This window comes from Onychostruthus taczanowskii, unplaced genomic scaffold, assembly GCF_017590055.1.
Source record: "Onychostruthus taczanowskii isolate IOZ18803 unplaced genomic scaffold, ASM1759005v1 scaffold7, whole genome shotgun sequence".
In the NCBI taxonomy this organism is placed as follows: Eukaryota; Metazoa; Chordata; class Aves; order Passeriformes; family Passeridae; genus Onychostruthus; species Onychostruthus taczanowskii.
The window spans coordinates 3,952,206-3,969,436 of record NW_024504786.1 but is presented as its reverse complement, the minus strand read 5'-3'; the positions used below and the strand labels follow the sequence as shown (position 1 = coordinate 3,969,436).

General features: G+C 43.8%; 1 protein-coding gene across 1 annotated transcript in view; it reads right to left on the bottom strand.

Annotated features, from left to right (window-relative positions):
* The window catches only part of GLIS1 (GLIS family zinc finger 1), a 180,815-nt gene that overhangs the window by 17,243 nt on the left and 146,341 nt on the right, over positions 1-17,231 (bottom strand). Inside the window, exons 4-7 of the mRNA XM_041421657.1 lie at positions 16,089-16,250; positions 12,905-13,015; positions 9,621-9,753; positions 4,293-4,443 (exon numbers count right to left, since the gene is read on the bottom strand). Coding sequence (XP_041277591.1) covers positions 4,293-4,443; positions 9,621-9,753; positions 12,905-13,015; positions 16,089-16,250 — 557 coding nt within the window. The remainder of the gene's footprint in view (positions 1-4,292; positions 4,444-9,620; positions 9,754-12,904; positions 13,016-16,088; positions 16,251-17,231) is intronic.

The window sequence follows — 17,231 nt, the reverse complement described above, 5'->3', positions numbered from 1 at the left end:
TTTTATCCTGCGTGTTTAGTTTCAAGCTTAAAAGTATCAGGGATTTCAAATCTGGTGTTCCCTGGTAGAGCAGAAGGGAGGCTCTGTGTACCTCGTGTTACTTCACATAAAAAGAAGTGAAGGACTAAGTTTTTAACAGAGAACTCTTTACACAGAAGTATTCCTGTGGTATTTGAAATAACAGGTGCTAAGAAGCAAGCAAACAAAAACTCCGATGTTTAAGCGCCCTGATTAAAACGTCTCTTTTCACCTGATAGTTCTTAAATCCCGTTTCTTGTGATTTTCTGTGGGGGTCAGTGTCACTTCAGGGGGGTCTGGCCCCTGGTTTGAGCTGGCTGCACTTGGCTGGGGAGAAGTCCAGGCAAAGGGAGTTGTGTGAGCCCTTCCCTCTAACCTTGCTTAGAGTTAATCCTTTATATTAAAGGCTCACCAGATTTGGCTCAGAGCCCTCATTAATCACCACCTCTGCACATCACAGATGTCTTAATCCCACTACTTCTTCATTTACTGGTGTGTTTACAGAGCAGAAACGACCTGAATTACCACAGGAATATTAAAAAAATGGTTTCACTTTCCTTTCCCTTGGAGACACATCACCCTCCCAATCAAGTCATTATTTGTCAGTGCCCCAGCTCCTGTTGGGAACAGAAGTGCTGTTTGTCACAGCAGCACAAGTGACAGAGAGCCTCAGTCACACACACAGGGATCGTGTTCAGGTCCTACAAAGTGACCTTGTTGGGCCATTGCACTAAATTGGTGCAAATCCCAAACTTGGTGCCACCACTCAAAGTCACTTAACTTCAATCAGATCAGTTTCATTAAAGCTGATAATTTATCACACTGAATATTCTAAATTGCAATTTACAGAGATGGTCTACAAATGAAACTAAGTACATTTTTAGATGACTTGGATAACAACAGCTAAAAAAAATAGCAGAAAGTAAGCCAAATGCAACATTCAACCCAAGATTTAATACTAAAAGCTGTTTTTCTGTCCTCACTCTGCTACAAATTAAAATAGACTATTTTTGCAATGGGCAAAATGAAACTCAGTTTGACATTATACATGGCAAATGCTACAAGAAATACTAAAATAAACCCTTGCTACCTGAAATAAAAAATAAATATACATTTTAACCTGGATCATGCCAAGCCCACTTTCTGCATGCTGAAGTATTTCTCGGCCAACCACTTTTAGCTAAATTAATATCAATATAAGTAGATTTTTTTAGTGTAGCATACACTTCATTCCAGAATTTGAAAAAATGTGAAATGTGCTCCATATTGAATAAAGCCAGTATAAATACATTCGGTAATGAGGTCAGATTTTGTTAGAACATTTTCAAGTGAATTAGATAATTTTGTCAAACTATTTAAATGTCTCAGCAAACCATTTGGGAAAATTGACTGCTGCACTTGGTATTGACTTTGGCAAAGGACAGTGTAACATAGGGCTTTTTTTGTTAAAAAAAAGAGAAAAAGCCTTTAAATCAAATTCTGAATCTCATGTCAAACTTGAGTAGACTATTTGTACTCTGCCTCGTGTAGTTTTTGGCATCTGGCACATTTGATGACTCAGTAATTAGATTTCTTGATAGTAATCACTTGGTTCCTGCCACAGACTGCACGATGTGATCCAGCCTTGTCACGGTCCCGATCCCCAGAGCAGGAATTCTCTGCGTTTGCTCAACCCCAAGTGCTGAGGCAGCTGAGAAATGAGGGCAAAGCCTCCGTGTGAGCCAGAGAGCTGCAGCAGTGCCCGTGCAGGAGGCAGGGAGGGTTCCCTTCCCACTGCAAACCTCAGCTGCCTTCCAGGAGGGGTGGCACTGCCACGAGCTGGCCAAGGGAACAGCCCTGGAATCCAGGGGCTCCCAGCATGTAAGCGTGAAGTGATTTTGCCCAGTTAAATGTATGGATGCTTTAAAGAAAACTGTGCTAAATGAAACTCAAGGACTATTAATTAGTTCACACAAAGTTTCTGCACTTGCAATTAAAATGTCATGTATGGGCTGCATTTCAGCAGTCATGAATAATGTAAGCGTAAAGCATTAAATACAGCAGAAGGATCTTGGACTGGGAATGACAATACTGAATGAAGATTATTTTGAGTTTAGAAAATGGTATTTGAGGTGCTGAAAAATTCCAAGTAACTATGTCATGAAACTGGATGCCCTGTTTTAAAATAACTGTTCAGAAATACATTCCAGTCTCCATTCCCTGACGTTTGGCTCATGGTTAGGAATCTGTTATCTCACTCCCACATTTTGTCACAAGATATTTGGGCAAAGACTTTACTTAGGTACATGAGCACGAGATAAGAAATCAGCACTGTTGTCTCCTCTGAGAAAGAATCCGAACTGCACTAAAGCTGGAATTGGCAGAGACAATTCTGATGGAAAGTCTGGTGTGTCTGCAGCAGGAGCTCAGTGAGAGAGAGGCTCAGCCCACTGACCATGGTGCTCCTGCTGGAAGGGAAGTGCTGTGCTCTGGAATGGAGACACCAGGGGCAGGAATGACAATTCATCTGGGGGCTCCCGACCCCTCAAACTGCAAACTTGTCTGCTGCCCTCACCCTGCTCAGGCCTTTGCTTTCATTTCTTATTAGCAGCACCAGGACACAAAGTGCCTTAGAAACAAATCCACCTTCCTGACAGCCTGCTAAATCCTTCCCATGGTATATCCTTACTTTATTTCATTCTTGGTTGGGATTTTTGCCTTAACTCCCCTAGGAACCAACTCCAAGAGGAAAGAGCTGAGCAGTGCACTGGGAGCAGTCAGAGAGAGGGATCCCACTCCAACAGGCTCAGGCAGTCCCTTCTGCAGGGAAGGACAGCTCATGGATGACCTTCACTTTGGAATGTCTGTCTCCATTCCTATTTGATCTACTGCCACAGAAAACTTCCTATTTATCTTATTTATCCGGAGTAATTTCCAGTGCCTCCTGCTGGCCACGACTCTGCCATGGAAATGAGTCTGCCAACAGGAAATACAAGGCTGGGAATGTGGCAGGGCAGGGAAGGAGAAGGGCTGGGCACAGGCATTTTATGGGACAAGGACAGGATATCCATCATACTGGCAGGGGGACACTGGTACTGCTACCGGCCGAGGTCAGAAGAGAAGGCTGAAGGAGCAGAGGGTACAGAAGCTCAGCTTGCTGCAGAATTCATTCCCCAGTTAGGAAAATAAGAAGGACTAGTTTGCTCCTAATTGAATTTCCTCAATCAGATTGTTCTCCAGCCACCCCAGGTGTAAATTTCCTTACCATACCTCTTCCATGCCACACACACTCTGCCTTCTGCCCTTTGCTTAAAATCCTTCTGGGCTTTCCTTGCCCCATATAAAAGAAGGGAAAGGTGAGTCACTGGACTAGGATGGGAAAACTCTACATGTAATTGCTACATTTGCTAAAGGACACCAACATGTTCCTAGGGAAAGGAAATCCTTTAATCTCTCTGTATCTTAAGTTCCCATCAGTAACACCAAATCAGAGTCCTTTCCCCATCCAGAGTGCTGGGAAGTAAAACTGTAAGTATGAATTTGAATTTGCATGAGGCCAGGCACCAAAGAAATCTGAGTAAAAAGGTTAGAGCAGTTTTGTGGCTTGCAGAGATTCTTTACTGTTGAGATGGTATGAGAGCCTTGACACACGGTGCTTTAGAAATCTCACACCCTGCAGCCATGCAATTGTATCCCTGCTGTAGCAGTGCAATCCATACAATCAGTGAGATTAAAGACTCTTCCCTGATTAGGATCTGGCCTGCTGCTGAGAGGTGCATTGCAGAAAACCTTATCAGAGAGCAAGGAAGTGAGAAAGCCCTGGCTCTGACACTGAGTGAGCCTTACTAAGGCAAACACAGCCTGATTCCTGAGTGAGTCATAGTTCAGGTTTTACCCTCTGAGAGGTTTCTCATGTTAGCTGAGAAAAATTCTCTGTGCTTATCCAAACCTATAAGAAGTCATCCAGCAAGAATTAAAAAACAAAATTAAAATCTAAATGTAACTGCATGCTATGAAGAAAAAAAAAATCCCATTGTGTTTTGTCAAAGACAAGGACAAGGCCCTGAACAACCTGATAATGATGGCCAAGTTTGCCCTGCTTTGCAGGGCACGGATGACATGACCTTCTGTCGTCTCATGAAAACTAAATTATTCCATGATTCTAAAACAAACAAAATTGCTTTGTTTGGGCCAGTGTTTTCTTTTGAACGGCATCCATGCAAAGTAAAATAAACAATTCATCATCCATTATCGTGCCGGACACAGGCCCAGCGTGTTTCACATCACACACATACCCGTCCCTGGCACTCTCCAGCGGCGACTGGTGGTGATGTGGGCTGGGCAGGGCGGAGTCGAGGGGAAGGTGCCTGGAAGGAATGTCGTGAGGAGGTGGCAGCACAGCTGGGGAGGGGCCGTTGTGGCTGGTGCTGGATCCACTGTACATGCCTGGGAACACACAGCAGGTGGCAAAACAAAGTAAGCAAGGAAGCATCAAGAAGAGCTGCAGGACCTGCAGAGTCTCCAACTCCTTCCCTATCCCCCCCTGACCCGAGCCACAGCCCCAGAGCAGAGCCCCTGTGTGTCAGTGAACACCCCTGTGCCTGAGCAGCACTCACAGCTGTGCCCTGGTACTTTGGCATGTGGGTGTCTCCTCTCTGACCCAGCCAGGTGTTCCTGGACTCTGCAGAGCTGTAGAACCCTCCTGACAGCCACGAGGGCTTGGTGGGACTGCCACCCTGCCTTTCCCATACCTGTGAGAGAGAACCCGCTCAGGGGATGGAGCTCACACAGCAAAACAGACCATGGTACCCTGGGGTTTTGCTGTTCATTTCTAGCTCTGTCATTTGACTTTCCATTACCAAGCTGCTGGGCATCCCAGACCATTTACAAGTATCACATATTGATACAAAGGAAACCCCAATAAATTAAATGCAAAGAGGAACAAAGAGAATTTTTTAATGAGATCATGAAAACAGGTTCACTAGTACAGAATTACTGAAGAGTGTGGATGCACCATTTTTGGGGACTCTCCTCTACCATGGCAGCAAGGCACCAACAGCCAAGTGCCTACCATGCCCTCAAGCACACCCTTTGTTGAGGAAGCTTTGTCCAGGGCTCTTGGATGAAGATGCTGGAATTAATTTTTTTTGGAATTAAGTTTTTTTCTCCCTTCTGAAAAGTGACCATGCACCAAGACAGGCACTGCCTGCAGGGCCCTCACACTGACTTTTGGTGTGAAGGCTGCACTGAGAGCAGCTTGCTGTGGTGACAGATATCACAGGAGTGCAAGCATGGAGTGTGCAACAGCCACCTTATGGCAGGGGATAAGGGCTGGCTCCTTGTCATGCTGCCCTGGGAAAAGTCTAATCCTTGTCCTTCTCTTCCCAGTTTTTCTGCCTTTCTCATCTTCAAGTTTTGCCCACAACACATCTGCCACAGTTCTGTCTCACCCTCCCAGGGAATGTGCACATGGATGAGCACCAGACCTGCCACTCACACTGTGACCTGAAGGCTGTGAGCAGTAGGTGAGCTCTGCCAGCTCCCAGAGTCCAGCTCTAGAGCACAGAGACCCCACACTCCCTCTGGAGCCTGTCTTTGCCATCTCTCCTGTACCATTCATCTTTCTTTCCCACTCAGTGTGTGCAGAGCTGCACATCCAGGACAGAGCCGTGTGCCAGCTGTGCTCGGCCCTGTCCCATGTCACTGGCAGGGCTCTGCACTGCACCCCTCCCAAACCCTCCCAGTGACATGGAACAAGCAGAAGGCAACATGAAAATTCAGAGCTGTGACACCCTGGGGGTGGAGAAGCAACATCTGAATGTCAGCATCTGTTTCTGTGTGTGACTGAAGAGCAGAACCACCGAGGCAAGATTCCAGCCACCTTTGTCAGGGGCTTCAGATGAGTCAAAAACCCCTCATGAACAATGAGTCCTCAGCTGCTGACAGATCTAAAGCAACAAAACTGAACCACATCATCTCTGTCTCCAGCTAGACAGAACATTTGTCAACCAGCCAGTGAAAACAACTTGCTTTCTGCACTGCACACCAGACAGAAGGGGCTTTAAGAAATCAGATGTTCCCAGGTGATGCGAGGATTTATTTGTCAAAGCCTCTTCTGGTAACAGTAAGTCAGTAGCAAGGATGCTACATTGTGGAAATGCTTTTCCACTGGTGGCTTCAGTGCATTTCACAATACAACAGTTTTCACTTCCTTCAGATCCTCACTGTTCATACACACATTGTCAGGCTTGAAAGATGAGCCAAATTTGACCTTGACTGTTCAGTGTCACTTGGCACTTCAGCTCTATTTCCCACACCACCAATTCAGGTATATTGACAGCACAGCCTGGAGGAAACTGCAGAACCTGAACCAAGCTGTTCATGCTCTAAGGCTCCCACACTGCTGGCCCAGCAGTAACTTGTGCAAAAAGCTCAAAAGCCCTCAAAAAAGGGTCATCTTAGCAGTGTGGTGGCCAGCAAACACACTCCATGTTTTATTTTTCAATCCAACCCATGTTCAGGATGTCTCTCTCCTGGCCTGTTCCTGGAGGTGATGAGAAAGACAGAGTAGCTGAGTACCTACAATCAGCATAACCCTCTGGAGGAGCAAGATGATGTTTAAAAAAACACCTCACAACTCAGTGTGGGCAGCAGCCGAGTCCCACATGATCCCTGCACTCAAACCCACCACCATCAGAAAACCGAAAGAAATCACAATCCCTGTCACCTCCAGTTTCTGTCACCCCCAACCACTCTCCAGAGGAATTTACCAATGCATGGAACTGTTGGGGTGGACACCCAGTGCCCACTGCTGGGCTTGAACAAGAGTTTCTAGCTGGAGACATCCTCTTCCAGATCCATCTTTTGACTTCCTGATCACACCTTCTCAGGGAAAAGGCTCCTGCCTGGACCTGTGCACGGAGGCTCGCAGGGTTTGTCATCAGTGAGTTCTGCTGTCCCCACATCTCTGTGCAGCACCGCTCACACCCAGTTTGGCACGGGGTGTCCCTTGTCCCCACATCCCCCCAAGCCATCCACACCATGCCCTGTGCTGCCTCACCCCAGCTCCCTCCCCACAGACCAACAAGTCAAGGGGGGAAGAGCAGTTGCCAATCCAGTCTCAGTCTAATTTTCAGTACTTCCAAAATTTCTTTCCTTTTACAGTTTTTCTTCCCTTTTTTTTTCAGCACTGAGCACTAATATTCTGTGTACCTGAAGTCACCCAGAAGCCTTTGGAGCTGCTGTGAATGATTCCTGCAAGTGCAGCCCATGCCAGGCCAGTGCACCTTGGCCTCCTCACACATTGACCATCTCAGCTTGTAAACAGAAGTCATCAATCAGTATTTTAAATGGCTTGGCCTTTAACCTTAACATCTGTGGCCAAAACAGTGCTCTGAGCATCTGTGACCAGCAGCCTTTTCCCCCTCAGCTTTATGCTGAGAGCAGGCAAACAATAATAAAACCCAGAGAAAATGCCTGAGTGGGACCAGAGTGATACAAGCTCTTGTCCACAGGCAGAGTTAAATTGTCCAGCCATGAAGCATCTTAGTTATGAGGAGGGAAAAAGGAGGAAGATCTCAGCAAACAATGGGTTCCTCTGACTGCAGAAACATTCCTCTGCTCACTGTCTTACCTACTTTGAAGTCAGACACAAGGGATGGGGCCTTTTATAATATTTTGGATTTTTCTGTGATGGGCTTTCATCCCTGACATATTTAAAATGTGCTTTAACTTGGAGAAAGACAAAACTGAAATTCTTCAGGAATCCAAGTGATCCCTAAAGCCCAGAGCTCTGCACACTAATAATGTGGTTTCTTTGAAAAAAATAACACAAAAACCTAACTCAAAATCCCAAACCATGAATGTTTTCATATTTCAAGTGGAATATGAGGACATCATACACTGTATTTATCCATGTATAGCCTACATACAGAATTACAGCTGATTTCTCAAAAAATATTACCTCAGCTTATTTGAAAGAGCAAATGTGCAATCACAGCAGACTATAGGTGGCAGCAGGAATGTCCTCATGCTTTAATTCTGTAAGGATCAGCACTTTGGTTTATATGCCCTAAATAATGACAGAGGAACAGTTTTGCCTGTGGATTGTACTGCACATAAGATAAAGCAACTTCTGTTTCCCTGCAAAACAGTCTTTCAGATCTTGATTTATTTTTTCCTGGCACTTGTTCATACTGTGCATTGATGGGGTCTCATATGGAGCGACCTGATGGAAGTATCAGGGAAGATTTACAGTTTTTTTACAACATCCTGGTGATGGATTGATGTAATCAGCACAGAAATCATATCAGACAAAGCCAGAGTTATGGACAGATAAAATCCTTCATTTCACAAGAGATTCTCTGAAATGACACTGAGAGGTTAGGGATGGTCTGTTTATCTGTGAGCTAATAACTCTTTTCCTGTTTTATTGTTGTCACTTGAAATCTGAGGCTGTTTCTGAGGTTCTGAAGTGCAGCCTGTTCTGAGGAAAATGCCACTGCTCTTTCCTGCCCTGCCTGGGAGGGGGAGGCCAAGCCAAGCTCCTGCTACACGGGGCTGTCAAGGGGACAGCACAGGCCACTGCTGCCCTCACAGACCTTACTCAGAGCAGGTGGCACAGGCAGAGACTGGAAATCAACCCCAAATCCCTCCAGCTTTCTCCCACTTTTCAAGGAGCCAAATGTAAGCCCAGAGTGTAGACTCCCAGGGAAAGTACATCAGAATGATGGGGTATTTCCCTTTCTACTCCATTCTGTTCACCAGTTACATTCCAACATTTTAATGCAACTTGAACTAAAAAAGAGGATAGGAGATGTTAAGCAAAATGCATTTTTTGTTGTGAAGATTTGGAGTAATCAAAAAAAAGCAGGAGATTCTTGCAGAAGGCAGATTACAGTTGTACTGCTGGCTTTTGGGAATGCCTCTCCATGCTGCCTGAACACAGAACCTCAAAATGCACATCCCTGATTCAGGATCCTTTGCTGGCATTCAAAAACTGTGAATCTGGATCTTATTTCCCACAGAAGGGGATGAAGTCTCTTTTTCTCTTCCTATAAAATGTATAGAAGAGTCTAAAGTCCCTGAAAAGGACCAACTCTTGTTCAAACCGCAATAACAAAAGAAAATACAGAAAGATTGATTAAATACTAGAAAATATTATTAGAAGAAGGTTTAAAATTTCAAATTCAAGTTTCCTCCCATTCATGTATTACCATATTTTTTGTTATGATCCACATAACACTCAGCCTCCTTAGCTTTCCTGCAGCTCCTGAAGAAAACTCTCCTGGTGGGAGTCTGTGCCAGAGCATCCACCTGGACTTAGCACAGCTCCTGCACCTGCACTCTGCCCAGGCCAGGGCTCACTTTGGAAGGAGAACAAATAGATGGAACAGACTCTCAGCAGGGCTGCTGCCCCTTCACATGAAATGAACAGGTGCCATTTCTCTGACTAATTCTGAAAAACCAAAAAAAGCAAGACCTTAGCGAACAACTCACTTAATTATTTCAACTTATTTGTTGGTCTGAAGTTTTTATCACCTTCCACAGTGACAAATCTTTTCTGGTTTGAATCCTCTGTTGTATGACATATTTAGCACCACACTTACTAGAAGTATTCTTACCTGTAATTAAATCATGAGGACCTACAGATCTGCCACACTTCCCATCCAGGATGTGCTGTGAAGATGTGTGGAGCTGTTGGATAGCTAAGCATTCACTGAGTACATCTTGTTCAATATCAGTACAGGACTTTAGCTACAAGAGGAAGATAAAAGAAAAATTGTGTTACATAGTAAAACCGAATTATTTATAATTAACTTCATATCTCTCCTTGAGGATTATATATAGAAGGAAGAAATGCCATTCTTAGGAACTCAGTGTAATTAAGGATGTGTCTAGTACTTGGTACTTGTAATTAGAGATGACTTTGATTTTCTGAAGTGCACAAGTTAAGTGTGCTAATCTTACATTAACAACCAGTTTGCTTCAAAAAATAATGTACCCTGTGTTCCTTCAACCCTTCCTGAGTAACTGAACTGCACACTTTCAGGCTTTCTGTAGTTTCTTGGATTCTGTGGCAAAAGGTTTGCATCACCCTGTAACTGTGACACTTGGAAAGACATTTGATAGCGAAGGAAAAGCGTTTGTGCTGATCAGATTAGGAGTGGCAGAGCGAGGCGCTGTCGGTGATGGGGAAGAGGTACCACTCACGTGTCAGCTGTGCTCCATGGAAATTAAAGCTCTGGCAAAAGGGTCTGAAGCAAACTCTCAAAAACCACAATGTCGATCATATTAAAAACAGCAGGAGAGGAGAATTAAGAAAGAAAAGCATTTCTAATTCTCTTTCAAACACGCTGATGCTGCCAAGCTTTTGTCATAACAGAGCGATCGCATTACACAAACAGCCATCATATTCTACAGCCATTAATAAATAGTTATTGTCCTTATGGGTACAGCCTCACATACCCATCTCCCCTGGGCTTGGGTATTCTAAATAAAGGGTCCAGGCAAACCTTCTCAGAATTCTGCTCTACAGCCATTTGTGGGTTCGAGATAAACATCTGACATTTGGATCACAAGTGCATCTGCAGCCAATTAAACTACTACTAAATTAACAGCTAACTTTCTCCTGTTTTGTTTCTGTAAAGCCTTTCAGAACAACCAAATATCACAACTGCACTAATCCTCTAAGCTATGAACTAAGTGCTCAGGATTCCTTTGATACAAGTCTAAGCTCAGGCATTTTGTTTTGTATCAGAGATGGCACATTTTGGTAGCATGTCTCAACCAAGACATGTTGGCAGAACAGCTTGTTAATTTTTCTTTCTTGGCTAGGTCATTTTCACTCAGAACTCTTGGAAAGTTGATGCCAACAGACAACTGCCTTTGCTGAGTTATAACCAAAAATGAGCAAGTGAGTATAAACAGTCTTTTCCCTTTTTTCCTACATCTGAAATCCAAAGTAGGCTGTTCAATAACACTGGGATTTACTTAGTTGTGAAAGGTTTTTAATATAATAACCCCAGGTTGGGGCTTTTTAATATATTTAAGTGAAATAGTTAGGGGGCAGTTCTTGTTTCTGTATCAGCCAGGTTTACTTTCAACCTTTTTAAGAGAGCCTGACCAAAACACAAAAATCTGCTGCTTTTTCAAGTGCCTTTTCATTTGAGAGAAAAAAGTCAAAGGATTAAGTATTCATGAAGTTATAATGGATAAATGAGACAGGAAATCTGAAGATGATTTCAAACCACTGGAGGAGTGCAGATTTAGCCTGGTCTACCAAATAAGGTGTGGGAGGCAAGCTACTAACATTATTTTAAGATGGATTTGATAAGTCTATATGAGGCTTTGTACATGCACACAGGAAAATTCCTCAAGGCAGGAGATTATGTGATATGAAACCCTGGATATTGATGTATTGGTGCATCCAAGCAGCCTGAGTTTGCAGCTGCTGTTAACAAATTTGTCCTGGATTGATTCTGTGCTCCAGGCCTCCTGCTGCTGATGCAGGAAACACTTTGTGCCCTCTCACACAAAGTTTGGATTTGGCTTTTTATCCCCACCTTGCTCTGTAGAAATGGAACGAGGCCTCAGGAGGTGACAAGGTGTTACAGTGGGACTGTCCCTAGATGTAAAGGATGGTGACATGTTAATGCATTCAGCTCAGTACACAGAGCTGAACAAATGACACTCAGGTTTGGTGTTAGGATGTAATTCCCTCCTTGTTTCTCTGAAGTATGCCAGAAACCATAAAGGAAGGAAAAATGGGGAAGTTCTCTTCTTTGGAATAAGGAGCACAGTTGCTTTCCACAATCTGCTGAGAATTTCACGTGAGAAACCTTCCTGTTGCAAAGATCTTGCAACTGCAGAAGACTGGTGGCACAGTCACCCTCTTTTTGTGGCCAATTACTGCTATGGCCTTCTGACTCTTACTCTCATTACACAGCATTAATTACATAGAATTAATCAATTACTGCCATGGCACTCTGACTCTTACTCTCATTACAAGCTAAAGGTAAATCTAGGGAAGTGTTGGGAATTTTGTGATCTGTGGGACACACATGCAGAGCACTTCCTGTGGAAACTTCTAAAGCTGAGAGCTGCAGGGAAACCACAAGGCCTGGTAATACAAACTGGGATGGTAAACTAGGCAGTGGCCAGGCTAGATAAAGCTTTTGAGTGGAGCTGGTATGTGCACAGACTTGATCCCATGGACACCTGGATGGTGCTGGGCCTGTGTGTCTCCCAGGCACAAAGCTCACCATGCAATGAGGGATCCATGAGTATGTGACACAGCGTGCAGAGCTCTGATGTGCTGGGAGCTGCTACTCAGACTGCACACATCTGGCAGAGAGAAGGGTTACAGGGAGAGTTTGGGGACACACAGCTGTCCTGGGAAAGGGGACTCTACGTTCAAGCTGCTGAAAACTCTACAAGAGGAGCAGCAGGAGGGAAGGGGGCATGGCTGACACAAGGACATTTCTTCTATTCCAAGTCCTCTCTTCCTACATTTCCACTGTACCCTGGCTTAATTTCATTTGTGTTTTAGATGATCTGCCAACGTGTACTTTAGTAAACACCATCAGTTAGTGCTGACTCAGTGCATGGACATTTTATGTGAATGACAGCACAATGTGGGCTTGTGTATAAAAGATGAACAGGAAAATAAATGCTTGGACAGAAAGTGTGGGGCAAACTGAAATTAGAGGGTGGCAGCCTTTGAAAGTACACATATATGAAGTGGTCTGGTTAACAACAGTGATTAAAAAACAGGAAAATCAGCTCCATTTCAGTTTTCTTCTGTGATATTACAAAAAACTGATCTGAAAATATATGAATTAGAGGTAAATGAAAAACGGCAGCATTGAGGAGCCCTGGGGACATGTCGCTCCTCGCCTGCTCTTACCTTCTTACGCACCTGCTGCTCTTTGGCCGAGTGAGCCTTGACGTGCTTGCGCAGGGAGCTGGGGTCGGTGTAGCGCTTGGAGCAGCCGGGAATCTGGCAGGCGTAGGGCTTCTGGGAACGGAGCAAAGGGACACGTGTCACAGCCCTGAGCCCGCCCCAGCCAGCACAGGAGCCTGCAGGACGGGCACACGCAGTGCTGAGCCTGAGCTGCTCCCTCTCTCTGCTGGGCCCACGTTTGCTCTGTCTCCCCTGAGCTCACAGATCAGGCACGATGCAAACAAAGATGATTCTGTACTGGCACACTGGATATGGCTCATTGGGCTGAGCTAAATGCTAGTGAGGTAGAACTGAATGGGTTTTGAGAATATTTCTTTATTCCCTAGCCTTTACAGCAAACAAAATTATCACGGCATCACCCAGTATAATTATAAAGACAGACATTCTGATTTTGAGTTCTGATTTACATAAATTTTACAAGGATTGCTGGGCACTGGTGAGACCCCACCTCGAATCCTGGGTGCAGTTTGGAGCCTCTCACAACAAGAAAAGCATTGAGGGGCTGGAGCATGTCCAGAGAAGGGCAATGAAGCTGGGGAACAAGGAGTGGCTGAGGGAGCTGGGAGGGCTCAGCCTGCAGAAAAGGAGGCTCAGAGGGGACTGAGATCCTCACCAAATTCTTCTTGTGGCTATGCCTATTCCTAACAAATGGAACATTATCTCTGCTTACAGAATAAACTCCAAATGAAAGTGCAATTGCTGAAATGAGCAAAGGCACTTTTTATTATTGTTTTAAATGCCAGCAAAATAGTGCTGCATGGCACAGCTCACAAAGCTTTAAAGTTGAATGGAACATTTTGTCCTCTGTTTTCTTGCCTCATCTATCAACATTACCTCAACCTTCTCACTAGGACTAGCAAATCCTTCTGGTGTCTTCTCAAAGGTAGAAAATTGGTTTGCCATGACCTTGATATCACATTCCTTAATCCCCTTGGTTTCTGAAGGAGGATGCACAGAAGGGAAAAAATCCCACCAGTTTTGGGAGAAGTGACTGTGAGGTCCTGTAAACCCAGTTGCTCTGCTCCTGGAGGAGTGCTGATGTGCCCTTTTTACCACAAGGACAGGCAGGTTCCCTTTGTTCTGCTCCTGCCTAGGAGAAGGATCTATCTACTTCCAGATGATTTAGTAGGGATTCCACCAAACTAGCATACACCAGTAAGTGAAATGATTTACAGATTCTCCTTTGGAGAAGATAAATGGTGGAATGACCTACATGGAGAAGCTTTAAAACCAATTCCAAATGCACTCAGTAAGGAAAAAGCAGTCTATATAAACCCCTTTCTTTGTAAGTACCTCCAGAGGATAAGTATTGCTGCTCTGTCCAGCCAGCAGGAAATTTCTGAAGGAATAATAGAATCATTCACCAATTCACGACCTTACAGGCTAACACAGCACCTACCCAGAAAGTTACAGGGCAAAGGAGATTTATTGAGAGTGTCTGGAACACAGAGAACTGACACCTGAGGAAAAGCTATGGAAAACTTTAACAAATCCCTTGGCAGAAAAACTACCAGAGTATTTTTCAAATCACTGATGTCATTCAAATTAGTGATAAAATCATTCAACTCAGTCCTAGGGAAACTAGATGAGAATGTGATCACCCTTACAAAGGTTCATGGCTATTTGCTCTGAGATTCCAGGCAGTTGTTTGGTGCAGCAGCACCACATTCTGTAGCTCTGCTGTTGTTCATGTTCACATAAGCACAAAATTCACTGAGCTTAAACCACAGAGCTTCAATTAAATCAGGTAAGTGGAACTCAGTTACTGTGTGCAGGACTACAGAAACAGTTTTAGACAACCTGCAGTGGAACAGCACGGAGGATGGTTTTAGATATTTAAGAAAGTTATTAGAAAATTATTACTGTACCTTTTTCCTGATTTATGAGCATTTCAGATAATAAAGACAGAGATAAAGGGAGAAGAGAAGAAAATAGAAAGTTAAGACATTTGTCTTCAATATTACACAGATAACACATACAAAGAATTTGTGCTCATTTTAGTAACCATGTCAGTTCTCTCTTAAAACTAATAGATGGCATTCCATTTGTGAGTCTGGCTAATAAAAAATATATCTACTAGATTCAGGCAATTAAATTCAAAAACTACATGCAATTTAGTATATCCACTTTAAAAAGAGATGCAAATTACAAATTCAAATATCTCAGGTTGGCTTTCAAATAAATAAAACATTGTTATTTTAAGTGTGCTTTGGTTTGGAAAATGTGACTGACTTGCTTCTCTTACTTGTTTGTTTTTGCAAGGCATAATGTACATTAGACATTCCTTAATGCTGCACTGTCTGAAATGTGTAACTGCTTAAAAAGTAAATATCAATTAAACTCAAAAGTTCTGCCCCATAAACACTTGGCCAAACTAAACCATATATTCACTTCTTTGAAAAAGACAAAGGAACAACTCTGCCTGTCATTCTTTACAAGCTTTATGCTGAGGACATGACTGTCTGCAGAGCTGTCTCAGGGCTTTCTTTCCCCATCATCTGGTGATTTCATTTCAGTAGAGCCCAAGACACTTGACAGGCTCCCGTCCTCTCTGTGAGACAAGTGCAGAATCAAGCCAAATCTACCAAGTGTGCAGAATAAAAGAGTGTGTTTCTCACAGTTAATCTGATGGAGGGTACTTAACCGATTCCACAGAGTTATGAGACAGATTTATTTTCACTTTTTACAAAATTACCGTCCAAAACTGAGGTGCATTTACCTTCCACTGAGAGGTCTGAACAGCTTTTGCGTTCACTCAGAACACTCACTGAAGGGGACAGGAAGTGAGACATTGACACATTCGGTGCAGCAGCAGTGACTCAGCTACACCTTACTGAGCTGCTGCCTCCTCTTCCTGGAACAGGAACAATGGCAGAGCTTGCTGAGTCACTCACTCCTGCGTAACTCACTCCTCAGCGTGAGTAACACAGAACAATTGCCTCTCTGTGATCGAGACTTTTTCATTTCTCAAAGCACATACAATTCAAAACCAAATACACTTGCTCATAGCTGAGTTTTCTAAGACTCTCCTCATGAAAAGGCCAAGTCCCCCTGCAGTTGCAGAACCGATTGTGTACCAGGAGCACTGGAAAACCCGGTGCAGCTCCCAGTATGAAATCATGCTTACGGTGTCCAGGTGTGTCCGCTGGTGCTTTGCCCGGTCACTGGAGTTGCTGAAAGCTTTCTGGCAGCCAGGATGCTGACACAGGTATGGCTTCTCCCCAGTATGACTCCGGAGGTGAATCTTGAGGTTCTCAAGCCTAGAAAATGCCTTGTTGCACCCTTCAAACTGAAAAACGTCATAAAAAAATCATTGTAAGGTTCTATTAAATAAACCACGTGGAGCCACAATGAGAACAGTGTAAGAACCAAGTTGGACATGCAATAAATCAACCAACATTCAAACATCTGTTGAAATTTATGGATGAAACACAACATATTGTGCCGTTCATTTAATCTGTCACCGAAGACACGGTGTGCAGCTCAGTAATAATACAAGGGTTATAAATATCTCACACATTCTGTCTGAGCTGAACACTTAAAGACAGGGTATCAGAGCAGAAAATTTAAAGAAAGAACAAGTGTTCTGAGGAGTCCTCTGAGATGCTAACTGGCACAGGAGCCACTGTGGGCAATAACAATTAGCTGCTACAGAGAGTAAGAGAAGCTGGTGGGTTAGAACCGGGTTTCAGGTGTCTGAAATATTATACACTGGAGCAGATGAGCATGGACTATTACAGGAAGACCTGATCCATTTGAAGATCAATCCAAGGGAACTCTGCTGTTATTCTGCACCCTTTTCTTTACTAGCTGTATCATTCAGAGCTGTTCTCAGCATTTATACAACCAGTAACCTGAGCAACTCTGACTTCTTAAGCACCCGTTTCATTAGGGAGCTCAGCAATAAAACGCTGCATAGCCTTCATAACAGAAGTCAGTGTTTCAAATTAAATCTGAATAAATATATAAGTAAAATTTCCAGCTACTAAGTCAAGGAAAGGGTGTTTTGCTAAGCTTCAGTGTTACAGACAACAGGCAGCGGAGGCACTGTCTGTAGGATGGGAACTTTCCCAGGTGAGCACAAACACCTGTGTGTGCACATTCGTGCACCTGCACACCCACAAAATGCACTCAGATACTTGCACATGTTCAAACACTTGCATGCAAATACTCAAGTGAAGGAATGCATATTCTTTGCCCACTTTGCACATATTGCTGTTTCATGGCACTGCACATCTTCTTATGCCTCTACACAGATAAAAAACTGGTT